This window comes from Citrus sinensis, chromosome 9 (assembly GCF_022201045.2).
Source record: "Citrus sinensis cultivar Valencia sweet orange chromosome 9, DVS_A1.0, whole genome shotgun sequence".
Taxonomy (NCBI): domain Eukaryota; kingdom Viridiplantae; phylum Streptophyta; class Magnoliopsida; order Sapindales; family Rutaceae; genus Citrus; species Citrus sinensis.
Genome location: NC_068564.1, coordinates 8230659 through 8254007, shown reverse-complemented (window position 1 = coordinate 8254007; position 23349 = coordinate 8230659). Strand labels below are relative to the sequence as shown.

Here is a 23349-nt window from a genome sequence, read left to right as displayed (position 1 = left end):
TAATTATTTTCATTAATAAAATTAGTTTTATTTCCAATTTTAGTTGTTTTTATTTCTTTTAATTATAAGTAATTCAATTTTACTACTTCTTTTTATTTTAATTATGCTTAACTAAATAATATTAGTTAGGGGAAGGTGAAACTCTTAGAAATAAATATGATTTAATCAAATTCTATGTTTAATTTTATAAATTAAATTATTTTCTATTTAATTTTATACATGTTTTATATTTTGAAAATTTGATTTATTGTAGACAAACAAATGAATTTGGCACAATAAATTCTTAAGATCTTAATATAAGGCATGGTGAAATGGTATTTTGACTTATTGTAGACAAATTAAATTTTGGCACAATAAATACTTAATCCATCATAAAATTAAAGGAAAAATAATAATAATTTGTATAATTAATCTTTTGGGTAATAAATCTAAAACAAATTGGCAAAAAGAATTTATTAAGTTTTATTTATTTCTAAGAGTGGATCCATAACCCTAACTAGTTCAATTCCATAGTTTCATTTAAATTAAGTTGTTTATATTCAAGTTTTAATTTCAATTTTTAGATAAAATAAAATAAACTAATTAAATCTTTTCTCTGTGGATCGACCTCGGACTCACCGAGTTATAATACAACAAGACACTCTTATACTTGGGAGTTAAAAATTTACTTTTAAGTTGTGTCAGTTACTTTGTCTATTGTTGATGCTGAGTATCAGGCACTTGCTAATGCGGCTCAAGAGATTGTTTGGCTTCGTCGATTACTAAGGGACATGGGAGTTACTCATAATGTAGCTACATCTCTTTACTGTGAAAATACAATTGCCATTGAAATCACTCACAATGATGTCTCCCATGAGCACACTAAACACATAGAGATAGATTGTCATTTTATTCGCCAACATTACGCCCAAGGTACCATAAAGCTTCAATTTGTGTCCTCTCGAGATAATACAATTGATCTTTTTACCAAGTCTTTTTTACCGAGCTGATGACCTCGTTTGCAAACTCAAGCTTACTTCTACGACACCATCTTGAGTTTGAGGGGGGTGTTAAGCAAGAATCACTCATCCAATCAATATTCGTTAATTCCCAAGATATGTTGAGCAAGAATTTGTATTTGTATTTGTTCAGTTTCTTATTTTAGTTTCATGTAAAGCCTATATGTAGGCTCATTCTTTGTGTAAATAATATGAAGAATATACAGTAATAATATTTCATATTCACTTTCATCATCAATTAATCTTTCTTAAATTAATTTCAAATAATATCAGATCAAAATTGCTATAATTACGATAGTATCTCAATTTGTGGATTTGAGAAATGAGAGAGAGGAAGAAATATATTTTTTTGGAGAAAATAAAATATTTATTTTCTAATTTAATTTATTTTCATGTAGACAACAATAAAAAAATAAAACAACTGGTGAGATCATATTATTTAAACAGTAGATTAAAGAAAAAAATAATCCTTCAAGTGGAATTCCTTTGCCAATATAGAATTTGATAGTGATTTAATTTCAATACACACACCATTGTCAGTAGTTCAATGTAGAAGGAAAAGAGAGATTTGGACAAGAACTCGAAGACCCCGATAAGACGTTCAGAGTTAAAGTTAGTGACCGGAATGTCGTTTATAAGCGGACGACAATGCATATGTTTTCGGAGTTAAATTAGTGATCCATCTTTTCTTGCTAACTTAAGTTGCATGCGCTGAGCAAGTGAGAAGCTTAGAATGTGGGCCCAAAAGTAGTTAGAAGTTAGTTAGAAGGAGCCGATGTTCCCTGGGTTTGCTAAAAACAACTTTTGTAAGGCTAATTGATGAGCATAATTTGCAGATCGCTTCGTGAGCCTAGAGAAAGTTGTAGAGAGAATTCTTAGTCGCATTTTGTTCTTTGTAAAGAGCTCTATAGCTCTGCAGTCACGGGTGGAGTGAGGATTTTAATTTGGGGTTACCAATGAGATTGAAGAGAGTACAAAATAATTGTATATTATACTATCTAATTCAATCATTTATTAAAATTAAACTTCCTTTACATTGTTTCATTCTGTACCAACTTTACCTTCTTGAATCTTTAGGTATAGTTGGTGGCTTTGCCCCTTGTGGGAAAGAATCAAAGAACTTAAAGTTGAATAGTTCGTTTAGCTGTATTATGTGAAATAAACTTAAAAAAAAGAAATAGAAGACGAAAATCCCAATTTCAAGTCTCAAGATGTTGAGATATAATTACATCTCTTTGATGGAAGGAAAAAAGTTAGATAATTTACTTTTTCTATAAATAAATAGTAAAATAGTAAGGACTATAAAGTAGACGGGGAATTAATGTGTTTTCAAAGTTTAGTAGATGTTGACGATTAATATTTTTCTTAACTCTTACTTTTTACTTAATATTTAGAAAATTTTCATAGAATTAAAAAAGTTTCAAAAATTTTGGTCAACACAAGGCATAAGAGTAGTTATGCCACTGTCTGTAAACTTTGATTCTTGTTTAGTGAAAGCATTTGATCTTGTTCACTAGTGCATGTAAGCACCTCTGGTTGCTAAATTACTTAAGTATTTTTATCCCTTGTTTTCTTTGTTGTTTGATCTATTATTCCTTGATTTTTCAGTTACTCTTGATTGAATCTCGGGGGAGTATTGAAATCTTAGGGTGTTCATTTCTTGGGAAAATCAGGAAATTAAACACAATAAATGATCTTTACTAGTTAATTTATTGATATTACAAGTAACAATCCCAGGTGGGCAATCGATATCCTCGAATCAAATAATGGAAAAATAAAATACATGATTTAGACATTGAAGAGCCTGGGAAACCTAGTTAGACGCAAGTTGCTGGAATCTGTTTTCCGACAAGAGTTGGTTTAACATTTGAACAAGAAGATATTGCCGGGCCCTTATCATCAATACCATTATACACCAAATTTATGTCTCCAATCTCAACATTTTGGCATGGAATCTCTTTGCTGCAAACAATTCTAACAGCCTCTTTTGTTAATGAAGTTCCTCGGATGTTCCTAAATCTCACATTGCTAATTTTCACCCGTGAAGGAACCTATTAAAATGGGTAATTAGTAAATATTAGCTAACGTTAGGATGTCAAGACGAGATTTGTGCATAAACCTAGAGATATAAGCAAATAATGAGTAATGAATTAATCTTTCTGTACCTTTATGTTACATTGGTTATGTGGGCAATACTCCTGATCAATAACAATGGGATTTTCCACATTATTCATGAAAAGGTCTTCAAATGTGAAATTGGAAGCCTTTCCATCCTCAGAATCAGGCCATGTCTTAATTCTCACACCATTACTTGTGCCTGTGAAAGTGCAATTGATGACTGCCAATCCAACTACATCTTCTTCCTTTTTATATTTTCCAAGGCTGCCAACGCTGATCCCATGTCCTGGTCCGCAAGAAACATCAGACACCAAGACATTTTGACTGCCATCACCAAGAGAGACACAGTCATCTCCAGTGGCTATTATTGAATTCGATATCTCAATGCCATTTGATCTTCCAATATGAATTCCATCAGTATTCGGACTATCATCAGGTGCAGAGATGTTAATTTTATTCAGCTTCAAATTGTAGCAACCCAAGATGTTAATGTGGAAGAACTTGCTATCAACAGATTGCACCCCAGTGATTGTCGAGTCATTCAGTTTATTAAATCGTATCGACTGCAAAATAGAAAATCAAAGCAGTTGTCAAACTTTTTTTCATTATAAAGATTAAAAAACAAACACATACATAAATGTAATAAATAAACAAATAAGAAAGTGTTGCAAGAATTACAATGGGAAGCTGGCAATTTGAATTTTTGTGGCATTCATTTTCGGGCCATGCAGTTCGGCCTTGGCCATGGAAAGTTCCACCGCCGGTGAGAGTGAAGCTTCTGAGGGATTCAAAGGTGATCCAGCTTTCCTTATCGGCTAGTTTTGACAGACCGGGGGGAGCCAGGATAAGGCCTTGAAGTTGGAATGAAATTGGAGCTTTGCATGGACCTTTAAATACAACAGAAGTCGCTAAGTATTTTCCTGGTGGAACCAATACTGTGCTGTAGGTATTCCAATTGCAAGCTTCTCTCCAAGCATTTTCAAAAGCCTTACTGTTATCTCTAATGCCATCGGCCATAGCACCAAAGTCAATTACATTGAAAACTCCGTTGGAAGCTGCATTGATTATATTTTGGGCCGAAGTAAACAAAACTAGTATTGCAAGTACTAGCAGCTGAGAGCAAGAGCTGTAATCCATCTTGTGTTCGATGATGTATTAAGTGATGATGTTTTCTTGACGATCTATATAATATAATTAGATGTTGTTGATGGTATGGATTGATCACTCATGTGGAGGCATTTTATAAAGTTGTGTGACAGCAGTTCGTCCACTAATTATATTTTAGCATGATCTTGGGAGTTATTTTCTTACTCAAGGGTGGCTATAAGTTGTTTTCTCTTGTCCATTAATTTTTGCTTCGTGGTTACTTCCGCTGTATAATTTCCAACAAATTCTGGTAACGGCTACCAATTATTAAGAAACAAACTCTTATGTGCTGTTTGTGGTTAGGAAAGTAAAAAGTTCAACACATTCATAGCCTATTTTAATTAACCTATTTAAACTTCATGAATCAAACGTGATAAGTAAAAAGTTCAACTCATTCATAGCCTATTTTAATTAACCTATTTAAACTTCATGAATCAAACGTGATTAATTTAATCAATATTTTAATTAAAAAGGAGTAAGTCGTAAATTAAAAATGGGTTTACTAAATACTTGTATGTACTTTTGAAATTAAATAGAAACACAACACAATCGCGAACGTTTCTACAATAGCCTTCTATTATAATTTGGAATTAATAATAAATCACCTACTCGTTAAAAACACACGTAATCCCCAATTCGTTGTTACCGTGCTAAAGAGCTCAAGTCAGCAACAAACAATTATGACATACACAAAGCTCAAATTTGTGTGCCATTCAATTGAGTTGTCTCGTTATGTACAACAAACAGAAACGCTGTCGAAAGTTTTTTTTTTTTTTCCTCTTACGACTCATTGAAAATTCTGATTTTCTGATAAGATTTAATACAACGATGGTAGACAGCATGAATTGCTTAAAATGAGTTTTTCAAAGGATATCTGCCTTCGGAAATGACCTTTTTTCTTGTAGAAAATACTTTAAACTATACTTTAAAATATTGGGTTATAACTGTCTTTGATGATTATATGAACTTTTTCTTGATTGAAAAATAAGTTTAAACTAACAAGAATACAAATGATAAGTTTTAAAAAAAACCATAGTTTTTAGGTTCTTTCTACAAACAACAACGACCCGACTGAAAATTAGCCTGATTTTAAATTCGTAATTAATGAGCATGTGCAAACATTTCTATGGGTGAATGATGGATTTTGCTATGTGGATTATTAATTTGCCAATATTTGAAGGTTTACAAATTTATTACCTAATTAGTTTCACTCTAGTAATTATGAAATCTTCATAGACCTTTTGTTGTCATCAGAAATTTTTTCTTAATTTTGTTTCTAAAAGTATTACTTCCATGCTGTGGTAGATTTTTAATATGGCAATACCATTTGCTGCTGATGGTAGACCAACAATGCTTGACGTGGCAACGCAACTCAGGCAAATGCATAGCTCTTAAGTCTGAACTGTAATACAACATCCCTATCAATTTCCTCCGTAATAGTTGTATGCCATTAATTATATATATTTTTACAACTATATTAAAGCATAGCTGCTTCACAAGTGCAGGCGGTCTTATCAGAGATCATAATGGGGCTTAGGTGGCCGGCTTTGGAATGAATATTGGATCGTGCCCGGTTACAGTAGCTGAGCTTTGGGGCCTATATCAAGGTTTAAATATTGCTTGGCAAAATGGGATACGATGGTTACAAGTTGAAGTTGACAGCATCTGTATTCTCCAACTAGTCACCACCCCTATGATCACAACTAATGAGCTATCTCCTTTGATTAAGTCAATTAAAGATCTCATTAGTCGCAGCTGGCGCATTACCATTAATCATGTTTACAGGGAGGCTAATTTTGCAGTGGACTTCTTAGCAAACCATGCCCTATCTTTTCCTTTGGGTCTTCATTTGTTCCCAAATCCTCCTCCTGGTATCATTGCTTACCTTCAGCGTGACATGTATGGGGTAGCTTACCCACGTTTTGTTTTTCCTTAGCTCTTTTTAGAGCCCCTTTGTATCAAAAAAAAAAAAGCATAGCTGCTTCATCATCCCTTTCAATTTCCTTTAGAATAGTTGTATGCCATTAATTATATTTTTTTCAAAAACAAAAAGTGAGCTAAATCCGAATGCAAATTTTAACCGTCTATCTTACCTAAGATTTGAACTTGGGGAGTCACCTAAATAAAACTCTTTGAAAATTCGGGTAATCACCCAAATAAAACTATTTGAAAACCACACGGTTAAGCCTTCATTTTTGTTTTGTTTTTTTTTTTGAGAAAAAGAAATTTTGGTTATAGCATAATAGAATTGATGTAGATAAGTTTTAGTAGACTTCTTATTGTAAACTTTTATAACAATGTGTAAATAAAGTACACAAAGGCTGACCATCCGTCTTTGAATTGTTAGATAGGTGCTAAAAGATAAATTTTTGCCCCGGCCCCTTCCTCTTTTATTTAGAAACAAGATTATAATCGGTGTTTGTATTTGCATTATTCAAACATTGGGATTAAGAATTTCTTTTCCAACATAGAGTTCTCTTTAATTAATTCTCATGCCATTAGTAGTTTAATGAAGAATAAAAAAAGAACGACTGGGGCAAAAACTAATCTTTTGAAAATATACCAATTACAAGTCATCAAATATCCTTGAATGTCTGGGATATAAATAATGAAAATACAACATAGATAGATAATGAAGAGTTTGGAGCGCAAGTGGCTGGAATCAGTTTCCCAGTAAGAATCGGTGCAAGGACATTTATCCTCAACTCCACCGTATACGAAATAATTCGACTCTGTTCAGTTTGGTTCCTAAGTTCGGTTCAACTTTTTAAACGGATCGGGTTTGGTTCGGTTCAGTTTTTGGGCAAAATCAAATCGAGCCAGTTTATGCACACCCCTATACAGCATGGCCATGCAGTCTATCTTTACCTTCTGGCTAATCTTGGCATTCGTTGCCGTGACTTCAGTTAATTAGTCGGACTCTATGCAGAAGATGCTAATGGATTCTCCCGTTATATGTTTCATTGATTGTTTTCGTTTTTATATTTGGATTCTTTCGCGCATTTTAATAATTTTTAAATTTTCTTGTACGGCTTTTCCTCTTTTTTGTTCTATCACTATGCATCATTTGATGGGTAAAGCTAAATACATCCTTTTGGCCGGTGTCATTTTTCTATTTTTAATTTTTGTCTTATATCAGCGATGTTTCTTAAAAATAAATAAATAAATAAGTGTTTAATAGTTTAATGGACATTTTACATATATGTCAAAATACTAATTTTCAGGTGTTTTTGTTTTATGAAAACAAATAAGTAACATTTGTAATTAGACACTAAGAAAAGAAAAGCAAATATATCACTCAAATTTATGTATTTGGAAATGTTTAGACTTCGGCTAAATTCAAACCTTTTCATAGTTTAGACAGAAAAGCAAATGTTAAATCAAATTTGATATTAAGAATTTGAAGCCTTTCTTCAAATTTGATGCACAACCCTAAATCAAAGATCTGTCTACCAAACTTTTAAGGTTGTCGTGTGAATTCTTTATCCAAAAACGCCACCAGAAGTTATACCTTTCATTCCTGAGCTTGATTATTTTTCTTGATGTACATCAGCATGTAAATTTACTACTTTCATTATATGCAAGCTTCTTAAATGATTTATTTCTCACCTGGCAGTGAGCCTCAACAACTGGATGAGTGCTGTCATTGAGGGCTGCTTGAACCCTGAAATGATCTGCAATATCTTCAATTGATAGGTGACCAATTGAGAAAGGCTTGGTGGCAGGGCTAGTGAATTACCAAGCTCACTAGCCTCCTTGCAGATCCTGGATCTACGTTTAGGGAATGTAATCCTCTTGTTACCTCATTTTCAATCCTTTTCATCTCAATCTTTTGGAAAAGTTAAAGATTGAGATGCAGGTTGAAAATGAGGATGACAGAAAAATCACATTCTCTAAACGTAGATCTGGATCTACAAGAAGGCCAGTGATCTTGTCACTCTGACACTAACGTTGAGATTGGCAATGTGGTGTTTCTCAACATCTGGTAAAGCCTTTACTCCTTTGGTCACTGCTACTTTGAAGCTGTTGCAAACCACTTCCTCAGACATATTGAACCAGCTACCATGACAACAATCACTCTCTTACTAAGGAAATAAATTCAGAAGGAGCTTGATATAAATTGATAAAAAAAAATTCGACAAGATAATAAAACCAACTAAAAAAATAATAAATAAAATATCTGATTTCATTAACATAACCATTTTTAAAACTTCTTCAACTGTTCTCAAGGTGTTTTCATGTTTTGAAAACATCGAATAACAATTTCATTGTCAATATAAACAAATACATCTTTTTCTATGTACACAACTAAGTTATCATTCAACCATTGATCACCCATCCGATTCAGAAGTCGATTCTTCACAAAATTCATGGTTGAAAATACTCTCTCTATAGTGGCTGTGGCTATAGGTAGAATTAAAGACAATGTAACCAATTGGTAAACTAACGGATACACTTTGTCCTTTTTAGTCTTAACCATTGTCCTTGAAAATTCACCAATCCCTCTCAATTATGAAAATTTTGTACTATATCGCAAATCCGTAATGTAAGCTTCAAGTTGCATCTCAAGTGCTATAAGATCTATTGTAGAAAAATCTTTAGAATAAAATTCAGCAAGTTGTTAGTAATTTTTCCTTGTCAAAAGCTGCAAACAAATCATTTGGACATAGACAATCCAAACAAATAAGCAACTCCGTATTTGACTCATTGTTTGGGCTATTAAAATTTAGTCAAGTCAAGGAGAATTCTCGTTATTTAGTCTTATGTATTAAGCACGACCAGCATAACTCGAGCAGACCAGGAGTTGGTCACATGATTTTCATAGGCTAAGACAAGGAGTTCCTTTCAGGAATTAGTCTGTAACGTCCAGGCGTGTTTAAAGCATGATTAGGCGTTACAACGGCTGACTAATAACTATATAAATGGACGTATTAATCCACACACTTAAATGACGTAATCAATGCATTCAATTAGACAATGACCACAATAACTGACACTTATAGTAGTCAATAAAAGCAGGAAAAAGATTCAGAAAAAGGGGTTGGACCTTCTAAACAAGATATCATCTCTTCCATATAGAAAATCACACAAAATCACTGACTTAAGCGTTGGAGGGTTAACGCTGGAAAAATCCGGCACCCCTAACCATTGTTTTTGTTGTTTCAGGTCATAGAAAGCATTGAGATGATTCAATACTCATAAAATCAACAAGGATACATTTTCAAGTAAAAGACAAAGTTGACCTTTGACAAGGCAATCCGGTCGTCACCATCCGGTCGACCAAATTTCAGCATCAACATATACCATAACTGCTACTGCAAGATTATCTATCACTATTAAATTCTTTATGTGTAGTTCTAATTTACTTGAATGGTTGTGAATTTGGCGTTAAGATTTTAAATTGAAACAGATTAATTATTTCTTATGTATCGTAAACAATTATGTGGAACCAAAAGTCCCATGGGCGTAGTTCTATTGGCCATGAATTCACTTTATACCCGATCATCTGAGTTTTGAGTAAAAATACTTTGGGGCATGGGTCAAGGTTTGGCGGGTAAAGTTTTTCAACTCCAACCAAACCTTACACATATATGTATCTATTTTATAGCCCACTAAATCCTTTACCTTTGTTTTAAATCAAGTTTCAAATATATTTAGAACGATTCACTTGTTTTCGGAAGTATATTTGTCCACTTGCTAGCATGATCATGATTTAAATATAATTGGAGAGTGAGGTTTATATATGTAACGACCCGCCTGAAGCTCCACAGGGCAAATCTAACTGCAGCTCAAATATGTATACTAAAAATAATAATAATAATAATTCTTTCATAATCTATAAAATTTATAGCCTCGAAATACAAACTGCAACGGACGAATTTAAAATTTATGCCAAACCATCTACCGTCCTCAATTCAAGTCCTCCTCGTCACTCATCATGAATCAATCCTGATTTATAGGAATTGAATCACAATAAACTATAATGAGTACGAAACTCAGTAAGCAAACTAGTTTTTCATATACCAAAATACATACATACATACATACATACATACATGCATGCATGCATATATATAATGCAAATGGATGATGTGCCATGGCATTCAAAAAACATTGTAAAACAAATCATTGAAATCTCATTTTGTCATTTTCAAAATTTCAGATTCTACTTTCAAATCACTTACTTCAACTTGAGCTACCTTCATTCAATTACCACTTAGTAGGACACTCCTTTAACTTTCATAACGTTCATATACTTTGGACTTCACGTCAACATGTCCCTCACCCATTTATCTCATAATCATAATATTGAAATACAAGTAAGCAACCCAAGAGGGGGGGTGAATTGGGATTCTAAAAAATTATTCAATAATAAAGAAAATCTTAATGCAATTATAACTCAAATTCAAAGCAATAATAATTAAGATGATCACAATATAAAAAGGTAAGGGAAGAGAGATTCAAACACGAGATTTTTACGTGGTTCGGCCAACCTCGCCTACGTCCACGCCTCCAAGCTTTCCGGGCTTGAGGATTCCACTAAGCAAGCCTCCAAGGCTTCAAATGCTTACACTTGACTTCCGAGGTGTCAATGGACCTTTACAACAAGAGATTATCCCCAATCTCTTAACCCAAGTGTATCCCAACACTTACAATCACTCAAAGTAAAAGATTACAAATTTGTTTTGCCTCTCACAATATACAAGATAACTCAATGATGCTTAATATGTGAATAGATGAAGCAAGAATGTGCTCTAAGCTCTATGAAGATTGTATTCTCGAATATTAGCTCAAATGGTTGTGTTGTGATCAACCTTCTTTGAATTTGAATGAGCCTATTTATATCTGGAGCTGAAAATCTAGCCGTTACAAACTGTCGGGCAGAAAATGGTTCGCCGTTAACGATAAACGGTTAACCGTTTCGCTTGTTCAAAGTTACCGTTGGACCAGAATTCAAATAAACGGTTTGCCGTTTAGGATTGCCCTTTCGCCGTTAACTTCCAGAGACCTGCAAGATGAGCATTCGTTATACGTTTACGCTAAACGGTTAAGGACTTGCGTGAGGTAACGTTTCTGGATATTATCGGTTAACCGTTTGAACAATAATCGGTTAGCCGTTTGTCTCCAGTAACCTGCAAAATGAACATCAGTTAATCAATACTAGAGGCGGACAACCCTCAATTCTGGACGTTATCGGTTAACCGTTTAAAAAGAAACGGTTCACCGTTAGTTTCCAGTAGCCTTCCTATCTTGGGTGTTTTCTGTTAAGCGTAAACGGCTAGAGCTTAGGCAATATGATGCTCTCTGGTGATAATCGGTTAACCGTTTAAAAATAAACGGTTCACCGTTAGTTTCCAGTAACCTTCCCATCTTGGGTGTTTTCCGTTTTCCATGAACGGTTAGAGGTTAAGGAAATGTGTTACTCTCTGCCTTTAATCGGTTAACCGTTTAAAAAAAACGGTTCACCGTTTATGACCAGTATTGCAATTTTAAACAAGTTTTTGCAGAGAATTTCTTTCTAATTTGAAATCCATCTTTTATGAAGAAATAAGGCAATGATTAAAAGAGTTTTCGTTTATTAAGAAATAACTCCATTATTTTTGTCAAAATACATTTAAAATTTGTTATCATCAAAATCAATATTATTAACATATTTATGTTAACAAATATAGCATCCAAAGTATCCTCCACTAAGCCAGTAATGAATTCAAGCATCCAAGCCAAAACTATAAAACAATCTTTCTTTCTTCAAATTTCGTTTGCTAAAATCCACTTTCTTATTTTATAGAAAACATAATGCATTTTCGTGCTCATGCCAATGAATCATTCACACATAACACATAACAACACATCCTATCAACACATCATATAAACACATGGGCAGAGTATATAAATCCATATCCGTATATATCAAAATAGGCTTTTCAAACATGTCAAACATGTGGGAGCTCCTAAGTTACATTTAATGTAACTTACATCCACTCACACGAACAGTGTGTGGTGTGGGGCCCACGCACTTCATGTGAGTGGTGTAAGTTACATTAAATGTAACTTAACATTTGTCCAAACATATACATATTCATTTAAAAATCTAGTTTACTTACCTCCTAGCTCCCTCGAGTAACAAACGCGTATCGATATCATCGGCCTAAAATCAATAAAAATACTCTTATAAGATAAAATTAAATTATAATCATAAACTCCAATGTTCTCAAATTTCTCAATATAGTCACATTTCATACTTAACTTCAAATAATCTCAATTTAAATCATTAATTACCAAAATAATCATAATTTCTGAAATTATGAAATTACCCTCAAATACTATAGAATTACCAAAATGCCCTTGAATTCAAAATTATCAAAATACCCCTAAAATCATAATTTACCAATTCAACCTCAGGATCATAAATTGCCAACTTATCCTCAATTATAGTAATTACTAAAATACCCACAAAGTTTGGAATCACAAAATTCCCCTCAGAGTGTAAAATTACTGAAATGCCCTTGCTGGTCAACAGTGACCAAAAGTCAACCAATGGCTATGGAAAGTTCGGGTTATGCACTTCTAGGCAAGCTGAGTCCAACGGTGGTGATGGTGACCTCCCACACGCGGCGATGGCTCCGAATTGAGCTCCCAAAGCCATGAATCCTTCAACGGCCAATCGGTTGCCCCGTGGTTGTGGATGATTGGAAATAGCAAAGGCCAAGGTGAGGATCAAAACCCAAGTGTTGGCACGGCCTAATTCTGGCGAAAACGCATCGAATTGAGGCGGTGAAAATGCACCGAATCGAGGCGACGATTCCGCGAAGATTCAAGGCTTCGATCGGTGGTCTTCCGGTTGTTTTCCGATAGCAACGGGGCCGGTACAATGATCAGCAGAATCTTTTGGTTCAGTCGGCACCTTCCGTTGCTAGTGGGGTGGCCGGAAATGGAAACAGAAGCCGGGTTGGGTTCGCCGGTTCAGGTCGATCCAGTTCGATTATTCCATTCTCTCTCTCTCTTCTTCTTCTCTCTTTTCTTCTCTCTCTCTCAATTTATAAAGGTGTGGGGTATTACAATATATGACAATAAATCTAGTTCACCAAGTATGAATCAGTTAATTACTTGAATGAATTGACAGATTAATTTCAATATTGCTGCTAATGATGCTCACGAAATTATGTCGAAGTTGTGGGACAAAAATAAGTTGTATTCTCAAATTGTACCATAGGCAATTACGGTCGGTAGCATTTTAGCATTTTTCAAGTTAACCATTTGGACCTGCAGCTTTATTAGATTTTCTATGCCAAATTTAAAGGAAAATGAGATATATTATTAATGACGAAAATACATAGGATGTGCCATGTAGGGAGAGGCGGCAACGGTCTTTTCTTTTAGTTTGGTGAGAAAAGTTTTGTGCAGATCATCAACTGCTGCATCCATTTCAAGCAGCTCCTGATGGTTGAGCTCATCAACTGGGGTTTCCCGCCTAGGTGGCTGAGTCTCTTTCCCCTTCCTAGGCTGCGTCAAGATCTTCTCCCGTGCCTTTTCCTTATCCAGCTAGCCCAGCAGTTCATTATGCTGCTGATTCAGTTCATTAATTCTCACCCGGCGGTGAACTTCGACCAGCGGATGAGTGTTGTCGTTCGGATGCTTCTGGTTCGACCCCAGAAAGCGGTTAGCAACAGCTTCCAGGGAGGGATGTCCAAATGTGAAAGGTTTCCCAGACAGTGAGAACAACACAATTCCTATCTCAGCTCCAGTAAGAGTAACAAGCTCACTGGCCTTCTTGTATATACCTGATCTATGTTTTGAGAATGTCATCATTCTATCATCCTCATTCTCTATCTTTTTCATTTCAATATTTTGTCTCCCTCTGGTTTTCTTGGCTAGCATTTCCAAAATCAATATGATTGGCTTATTTCATTTTCTATGAACAATGATTTTTGTGTGCTCTGATATGATCATTTTGTGATGCATATATAAGAGGAAAGACGCGGACAATTAATTTGTATGACGCCAAGAATTTATCTGTTCTAAGTTAACATTGACCATATTTTTCAAAATTTAATACAAGGGTGTAAAGTTAATAAATGATATACCTTAAATTTTGAAGAATTTAATTCATTAACAATTATAAAGAAAACATGGTAAAGTAACAATTTAAATAGATAGAATCATGACCTTACTAGCTAATTCTTTGTGTCTGTCTTTCCTTTTTATAAATTCATCACAAAATTGACCACATATATGAAAGCACAGGGAAATTGTTGTGTTCATTTAAAAAAAAAAAAGGCAATTACATTCATTTTGGAAATGTTAGCCAGCACCAATTAATTCATCGAGCTTATTATGGTAGTAATGCTATAGTATGTTCAACAAAAATGGGAAAAATTTTAAAAGTACATCTGATATTTTTGTGAATTACTCTCAGCTATACTCTATACTAATTATCTATCCTCAAATTTAAAGTTGTAAATCTACACAATGGTGATGTCATTAATTACTGGCAACAGAGACACGATTTAGCCACACATACCTTGCAAACAAATGTGGCTACCCAACATTGTGTCCACGTCAAACTGCGGGGGAGTTACACTGGAAAGCGAAACAGAAAAAACATTATCAAAATAGAACAGCAAACAAAAATCAAATACAAATAAAAGAAATTTCAAAATAACTACCAAATGTTGATTACATACGATGAAGAAAAAACAGAGGGAAAAGTAACGTGTTTGCCGATATGCGTGCATATCTGTTTAGCTTCATTTTAACAATTTTCATATTACACACCAATCAATCTAATAAATCCCTAGAAATTCACACAATAATGAACCCAATTACTCTCTTTTCAATACAACAAAAAAATATTTTTTTCTTTTAATTTCCAAATAGTAATGTTAAAACTTGAAGAAGGTTTAAGGAAAATGTTAGAAACTTTTATAGGAAATAACGCGTAAAATACACTCAACAGATGCTCGTGGTGCGTGTATGAATACATACGAAAATGTACATGTAATTAATTATGTTCTTTTAAAGATTACTAAGTGAAGCTTTCTAGATTACTGATTCAAGTATGTTAAAGATAAATGAATTCAAATTTCCCTAATTATGGAGAAGAAGAGAATGATAACATCAATTGTGAAATATCCAAGCATATTGCGCTAATTCTAGCTATCTAATGAGATAAGCAAAGAAAAAAAAAGTAATCTTTATTTAGACAATATATGCGCAATTCAAATTTGTTTCATTAAGTCCTTGACTGAATTTCTCCATTAAAAAAGAAAATAGCGCAAGGGTATTTTAGTCAAATTTAGTTGATTTGTCTCCTTATTTTAGTCAAATTCATAAATTGTCTCCTTGTGTATTTAGGGTGGGAATATTTAAAAACAAGGATAAAATCTACTTTAAACCATTAATTTGAGATATAGCTGTTGGTTGAAAATTATTTTATAGTGGAAATATTTGGATCGCGATTCTCAGATAACATATAGAATTATTATAATTTAGAAATTGTACCTTTGCTTTTTTGTTGTACCAATTTAGGCTCCAAAGTCACGATCTATCACGACCAATCTTGTTAAATCACAATCCATCACTAACAATCATCCAAATCATGACTCAAGTTTAATCTACACTTGACGTGTGGGTGCCTTTATCACTATTGAAAGCAACTAACAGTCAAAAGCTTTTTCTCTCAAAGTTAAAGAGAAAAAATTTCATTTTTGTATTCTGTATATTGTGAATCCTATATCTTTTGTGAAAAAGTAAGTCTTTTTATATCTTTTAGTGGAAACCCAAGGCTCCTTATTTTATCTCATTTTTAATTATATTAAATCAAAAAATATTTAATTTAAATTAAAAGGTAAGATAAAGCCAAAAGTGGCGCATCACTTGCTCTTGTTATAGGGGCCTACCTTGTAAAATAGTACAAGACCCCCTTACACACAAGCATATTAAATGGAGCCTCACGCCAAATAAAATATTTAGGCTTTTAACTCAAATAGCTAGTTGTCTTCTTATTAATCCAGCAGTAATGCAGTCAATTAAGAGAGCTAACATGGGGATCACTTGGGTACATACAATAATGACTACAGTAATTAGACATGTAATCAAACTACCCCAATTATTTAGTTTCAAATCTACTCCATTAAAAGATTGCTACTGACGTCTATAATTGTATGTTATCTAGGATAGTGTTCTCGAATAATAATTTGACCAATGCTATATTGATTTCTTTACTGTGAAATCCTTTGTACCATATCAGTAATTAAATTGATATCTCAACTATCCGATCAATTTAATTAAATCATGTTCCTTGACATTTATTAATTTTCTCTATTTATCATTTTCAACATTCTAATTATGTTGACATACTCTGGTAGAAGAATTCTATGATGAAGTATCAAAAGCTCATCAAGAGATGTGTTGTACAAATTCTATATTGTTAATCTATAATTTCATTACTCATAATTGCTCCCATCAGGATACCGCATAATCTTAACTACAAAGGTATGTCGCACCTATTCATAACTCAAATAGAATAACAATCATAATCATGAAACTATAATTAACTCAATATTGAGACCGCAATAAAATCAATGGTTATGAGATTTAATAAGCCTGGTTGTCATTTCAAGGTTAATTAAATCTTATATGGGATCTAATCTAATGTAGTGAAACTACATCATTATATTCATACATGATTAAGATAAATTATTCAATGAACTTACTACAATCTAAACATAAATAGGGCACCCCACTCTATTTATCAATTGTGAACTCAATTTATTTAATTATAAGATAACTAGTATTTATCTCTTCTGTAAATCCATATGATTACCACACATATAAATAATATGATTAAATGGACTTTATTCAAATTATTTATGCAATTAAGATATCTCAAAAAATATCTCAAATATTTTATTAATCAGACAATGTATTTATAAATAAATTAATATGCTTTAAATAGCAGATAATCCCAACAGTCTCCCACTAGCTCTCAAATTGTATTTGGCATATTGCACATGTTGTAGGACTCCAACTGCAAGTTATAAAGATTTCCCATTAATGACTATTTCTAATAAGATCTACCATATAGCTTTCTAATGCCATTTGGGGTACGTGTTATATAACTTGTCACCACTATTCCTTTAAACTGGTAGTATTCCCTATGTTTTTCTTTCTTGTGATTTATTGGTTCCTATGGTTGATCAATTGCACCACCATTATGCTAATAAAATTTAATAGATACAATTACTATAGGTACAATACTAAAGTTTAAAAATGCAGTTGGTACAGGTACCATCTCAAGTTTCATCAAATAGCCTTTTTAATATCTTCAAATAGAGCCATATTTTTAGCTTTATTTATGAAGTCTATGTCACTAAATTGTTTCATACTCCCATAACCATTTCTCCACTTCCCAATATAAACACAATTTAGAAATAAATTTTCTGGAATCCTTTTTTGACATGAAGTCAGAATCTTTTGTGAAACTTACTAGCATGAGATCGCCACTAAAAAAACATAAGCATATAGTTCTTAGTTCTTTTCAGAATCTATATTAAATGCTTAACAATATTTTGATGTTTAAGGTTTGAATGATATTTAGTGACCATCCAACTGCAGAATAAGAATATGTCATGACGTAAATAAGACTTTCCATTCACAGTTTTTGCATAGGTATTTTCTCTCATTTTATCTATCTCCTTAAATATACAAGAACATTAATGCTTGGAGAATAAATAACTCCATTTCTAAATAATTAGTATCATTCTTGGAATTGAAAATGTTTCATCAAGACATAATCTTATCAATATAAGCTGTTTACAATAAAGTTAGAGTTTTATTCTTCTGGTTTTATTGAAGGTTGGTACTAAGAATATAACTTTTTATTTTTAGGTCACTTTTATTAAATTGTTCTACTAGCTAGCCTTTTATTACAAATAATGCTCCTCTATCTTTTTTAATTAAGAGGATGTTATCATTATAAAGGAATAGTAATGCTACAGCCTTTCACTAAATTTGTTGTATAGTATAGTTCATCAATGTCCTTAATGAATCCAAGCATTATAAATACTTCATCAAAATTGATGGTTCATAATCAAGATGCTTGCCTTAATCCATAAATGGATCCTAGCAACTTGCATATTATGGCCTTTTGCCATAATACCACATTACATTATTTAGAGCTTTGTTGTAACTAGTGGGAATGTGTACTTGTTTCTTTGAAATATTCCTATAGGATACTCTCAGTAACATGTACTTGGCTAGAAATAAAATTACACATCCATTGCAACATAGTTCAATAGGTTATTACATTTCAGGGATAATCCTTTTTTTAATTATTGTTGCTCTTTTTCCTGTTCTTAAACATATACAAAAAACTAAGCATCAATTTAATCCCCTGATGATTTCTCTAATTTTACCTTACTCTTAGGTTTAAGTCATTTATCTAGTCTTCCTCAAGGAAAGTTAAGTATATGTCTATAAATATGTTGTTATGTAACTGGTGAAACAATTTTAATGGCTTCAAAACAACTTCTGTAATGTGTGTTTTGATGTGTATAATCAACACTCATTGAAACGACTTCATGCGTTGCCTTTCTGATTAAACAAAGCACATGAGATGCATGTGAAGAAGGAATCTAAGAATCAGGTTGTTAAAAGCCGTTATAATGCGTGCCTCACACTTAAGTTTCTGAAAATTGCATCTAGGTGGTTACAAGCTGCTGAATGCAACTAATTCTGGTTTAATAAACTGAAGTTACATTGAGTATAAAAGGGAATTGAGACTTTGTGATTAAGAGCTAATGTTCAAAGAAATGTACTTTGAAAAACTCTCTATACTTTGATGATCAATCAATGAAAGGCCTGTCACTTTATTCCTTTGTGGATGTAAGCTAATGAGAATTCGCTGAACCACGTTATCTTCCTCTATTCTTTGATTCTTAGTTTCTTGTTCATGTATGATTCTGATATGTTCTTTGTTCTCAAACCATGTTTGAGACACATCCATAATTTCTTAGAGTAATAGGCACTGATATAGATGAAACTAAGTTCAATAGACTATGCAGTTATAAATATTCATATCTAAAATCAAAAGGTAAATAAAAAATCACTTAGCATATATCTTGTTTTATTCAAAAGAGTGTTGTTTCTTCAATTAATTACACTTTTATATCATAGAGTTCATTACAAATGGGACTTTTATCCCATTTTACAACCAAATAGACTTTGAATTCTCTAAAGAGAGATTCTTTGCTTCGGTCAAATCGAATTTCATTTATGTTCTTATCTAATTGTTTTTCTATCTTATCCATGTACTCTTTTGAATTTCAAAAGCCATGGAATCATGATGCATTTGGACAAACATAAATGCAGTGAATAGTAATTAATAAGATTGATAGAATACTCATAATCTTTTCTAACTTGTAAATTGATTAGTCCACATACATTTTTCTTTAGCTTGAAAAGAGCTACATTTTATCATATTACTTAGGGCTGGGCAATTTCGGATTCGGATTGGGTTCGGATGAATCCGATCGGATTTCGGATAATTCGGATTGGAAAAAAATCCATCCGATTTTAATCCGAACTTCAAATCCGATCCAATCCGATCCGAAATAGTTCGGATCGGATTCAGATCGGATGAATATTTAAGATAAGTTCGGATTCGGATCGGTTCGGATTGTATTCGGATTTGGGACCTTTTTGACAATTTTTACCAAAAATTAATGAAATCTAGAATTAATGAAACACAAGTCCTTACACAATTCTTTCATTAGCTTCATTATCAAAAGCTCAGGGTGTTATATGATAATTACACATCCAAATATAGGTAAGTCGAGAGCTCATCTCTCTGCAGCAGCCTTTCACTTCGTCTTCTTGATTTGCTCATCACAGACTGCACATTTAATTCCTTAGACAATCATGCAATAAAGACAGGAACCTTACACAATGAACAAGTCGGCTATCGCGAGGTTGCTTTCGCCGTCAGCTGCTCGTCGTGAATGGCAACTGGACGTTGATCAAGATCCGGCTGGGTTCGTTCCGTTTGTGTTGTCGATGGCGTGAGTCGTCGTGTGCGTCAGGTTGTGGCCTGTGTGTGTGGTTTGTGGTCGTGGGTTGGTTTGGCTGGGTTGCGTGGTGCGTCAGGTCGCGTGGCTGGGTTGCGTGGGTGGTTTTGTGATTTGGGAATTAGGTTTAGCTGTTTAAGTTTTCAATTTTTCATTTAATTTTTGTTTCTTTTTTTTTTTAAGGAGCAGTGCAATCCGATCGGATTATTCAGATTAATCCGATCCGATCCGATCCGAATCAAATCCGATCGGATTGCACAAATTACATCCGATCGGATTTGAAGCAGAATCCGAATCCGATCCGAATTTATTCGGATTAGATCGGATCGGATCGGATCTATCCAAATCTGATCCGATGCCCACCCCTAATATTACTTTTGCAAATAAGATTTGTAGAGTGATAATGATCAATCCCAATGGCCAAAAAAGCCTTCCAGTAATCATTCTTATAAAATTTTACTATAGTTTATATGGCTTAAGCATAAATATTACAGGTGGTATTGGTTAAAAGAAATATTTATTTTCTTTGATAAATGTATATACTCTTTATCATGAATCATTATATCTTGCTTTGAATATATTAATGGACTTGTTTGATATAAATTGTCCTTGTAAAGTATCAAAACAAGTAATTACAATAAATAGAGGATCCAAATATAACAGTGTACTTATATTATTATAAACAAGCCACTAAAATTAAATTTCCTTAATGTTTGGAACATAAGAACAATTATCAGAATCTAAAGTCTCATGAAATTGATAAAGTCTTCTCAACTGATATAAACTAGCATGTTCTCAACTGCAGTTTAATGCTTTCTTCATTGAGTCTCTTAGTTTCCTAAAACTAAGAAAATGAATCACAAATAAGATTAGTTACATCAGAATTTACTATCGCATGAATCAATTGAAATCTAATTAATTAGGAAACTTAAAGATTTCATGTACTCAATTTTTATAATCTTAGGGTAATCTTTTTTCTAGTGACTCTTCTGTCTATATTTGTGGCACTTGCCATTTGGCTTACCATCTCTTTTACCAGATAGTTTTCTTATCCCAATTCTCTCTTGCTTATCCTAGTCTTTTGATTTAGGCCTTGAAGAGAATCCTTTTTCAAGAATTTTTTTCCATGATAAAAATCTTCTATAGCATGTAGTTCATGCATCAATTCAATTAAGGTCATATCTTTATTGGTTAAAATATAATTGACCTTAAACTCTTCAAATATATCAGGCAAAGATTCAATCGCCATGTTAATCTTTGTTTTATCATCGATTCAAACACCATGAATCTCAACTTTATTTAAATAGTCCATCATTTTGAGGACATAATCACAAACGCTTGTGCCCTTTTCCATCTTGGTGTCAGTAGCACATTTTAACACCACTTCTATGATAAAATGAGTATTTTGCCCAAACATCTTATGGAGATTGGCTAATATTTCAGTGGTTGTTTCCTTGCACTGATGCTTGTTCTACAGTTCCATAGAAATCAAGGCCAATATATAGCGATTGGCCATTTTGTTAGCTTCGTACCATTTCTTTTAAGGCTCCCTCTAGTTTCTATAATCGTATAATGTTAGTTTTGAGGGGCATTGTTAGGTTGAAATATATTTGCAACCTTTAGTAGTGAGAATATTAAATAGATTACTTTTCCAATCTAGATAATTTTCGCAAATAAGTTTATTTTTAATAAAGATAATTAATAATAGGTTGATGGAAGACATTTTCTAAAAAATAAGACATACATGCATAAACACTTTGAAACAAATAATGTTCACAATAAATAATCTAAAATGAAAAAAACCATAAATACATTTAGTTTATCATAACGATAATCTAGTACCACTTTGTAGGCTATCCGATGGGAAAGCATGCCTATACTTACTTGACCATTAAATTATTTACCTTCATGTAGAAATATGGTAAATAATTATTGTTATCTTTCAAGGCCAAAATTTGCTAACAAAGCTTTGTTAGGAAGATTAATAATAAATTTTTATTGAGCGTATAACTATTACATCAATGACAGTAACAAGCACGCAATGCTGATCCTAGTGCCCATGAGGGTGACAAGCTCATCTGCCTTCTTGTAGATCTTGAATCTACATTTGGACAATGTAATCCCCTTGTTACCTCATTTTCAATCCTCTTCATCTCAATCTTTTGGAGAAGTTAAAGATTGAGATGAAGAGCGAAAATAGGGATGACAGAATGATCACATTCTCTAAACATTGATTTAGGCTCTACAAGAAGGGTAGTGAGCTTCTCGCTCTCACTAGCGCTGAGATTGGCATTGTGGTGGTTTACCATCTAGCAAGCCTTACTCCTTTGGTCACACTTCCATTAAAGTTGTTGTAAACTGCTTCTTGGGATTGAAACAGTCACCAAATGATAACAATCACTCTCTTGTTAAGGCTCAACACCAATTACCCTCTTTTCAATGCAACAAAAAAAAAAGATTTTTCTCTTTATTTTTCTTCTACTTATTTAATTTAAAGCTTGAACAAGGGTGAACGAAAATTTCAAGACATTTATAGGGAATAGTGCGTAAAATACACCCTTGCGCGTGATCGCGTGCAAGTGTAAATACATATATAAATGTAAATTTAGTTATACTTTTTAAAAAGATTACTATCTCAAGCTCTCGAGATTACTTATTTAATCATGTTGTAGATAAATGAATTCAAATTTACTTAAATTTTTAAGAATTGGAGAACAACAACATTAATTATGAAAAATCTGAGCATATCTAGCTAATTTTACCTAATAAATAGGCAAAGACAGCAATTGCCCTTGGGGTGAGTGTTAGAGTGCAATTTATGCACTAGTTTTGCATTGTTTACTTCCCTTAATATCGATGTTTTGCACTTAATAATAGTGATTTACTTGTGTTTTATTTTTGTAGGTGCAATTCTATTGATTGGTGCTAAAATTGAGCTACAAGATGATGTTTAAGGATGATTGTTCTCTTGGAGAAATTATGAGCTTCAGAAGAACTTTGTTGATAAGGCATGGGCGCGT

The 23349-nt window shown here is 33.1% G+C and overlaps 1 protein-coding gene and 1 pseudogene across 1 annotated transcript; both read right to left on the bottom strand.

The window, feature by feature from the left end:
• Window positions 1-2743: 2743 nt before the first annotated feature.
• Window positions 2744-4253, bottom strand: LOC127899831 (exopolygalacturonase-like). The gene is made up of 3 exons (XM_052433962.1): window positions 3795-4253; window positions 3164-3679; window positions 2744-3049 (listed from the first exon to the last, which is right to left on the bottom strand). Exons 1-3 carry the CDS (start codon window positions 4251-4253, stop codon window positions 2816-2818), a joined length of 1209 nt encoding a protein of 402 aa, XP_052289922.1. The 3' UTR covers window positions 2744-2815.
• Window positions 4254-8173: 3920 nt separating this feature from the next.
• Window positions 8174-14141, bottom strand: LOC127899830 (agamous-like MADS-box protein AGL61; annotated as a pseudogene).
• Between the last annotated feature and the right edge of the window lie 9208 nt (window positions 14142-23349).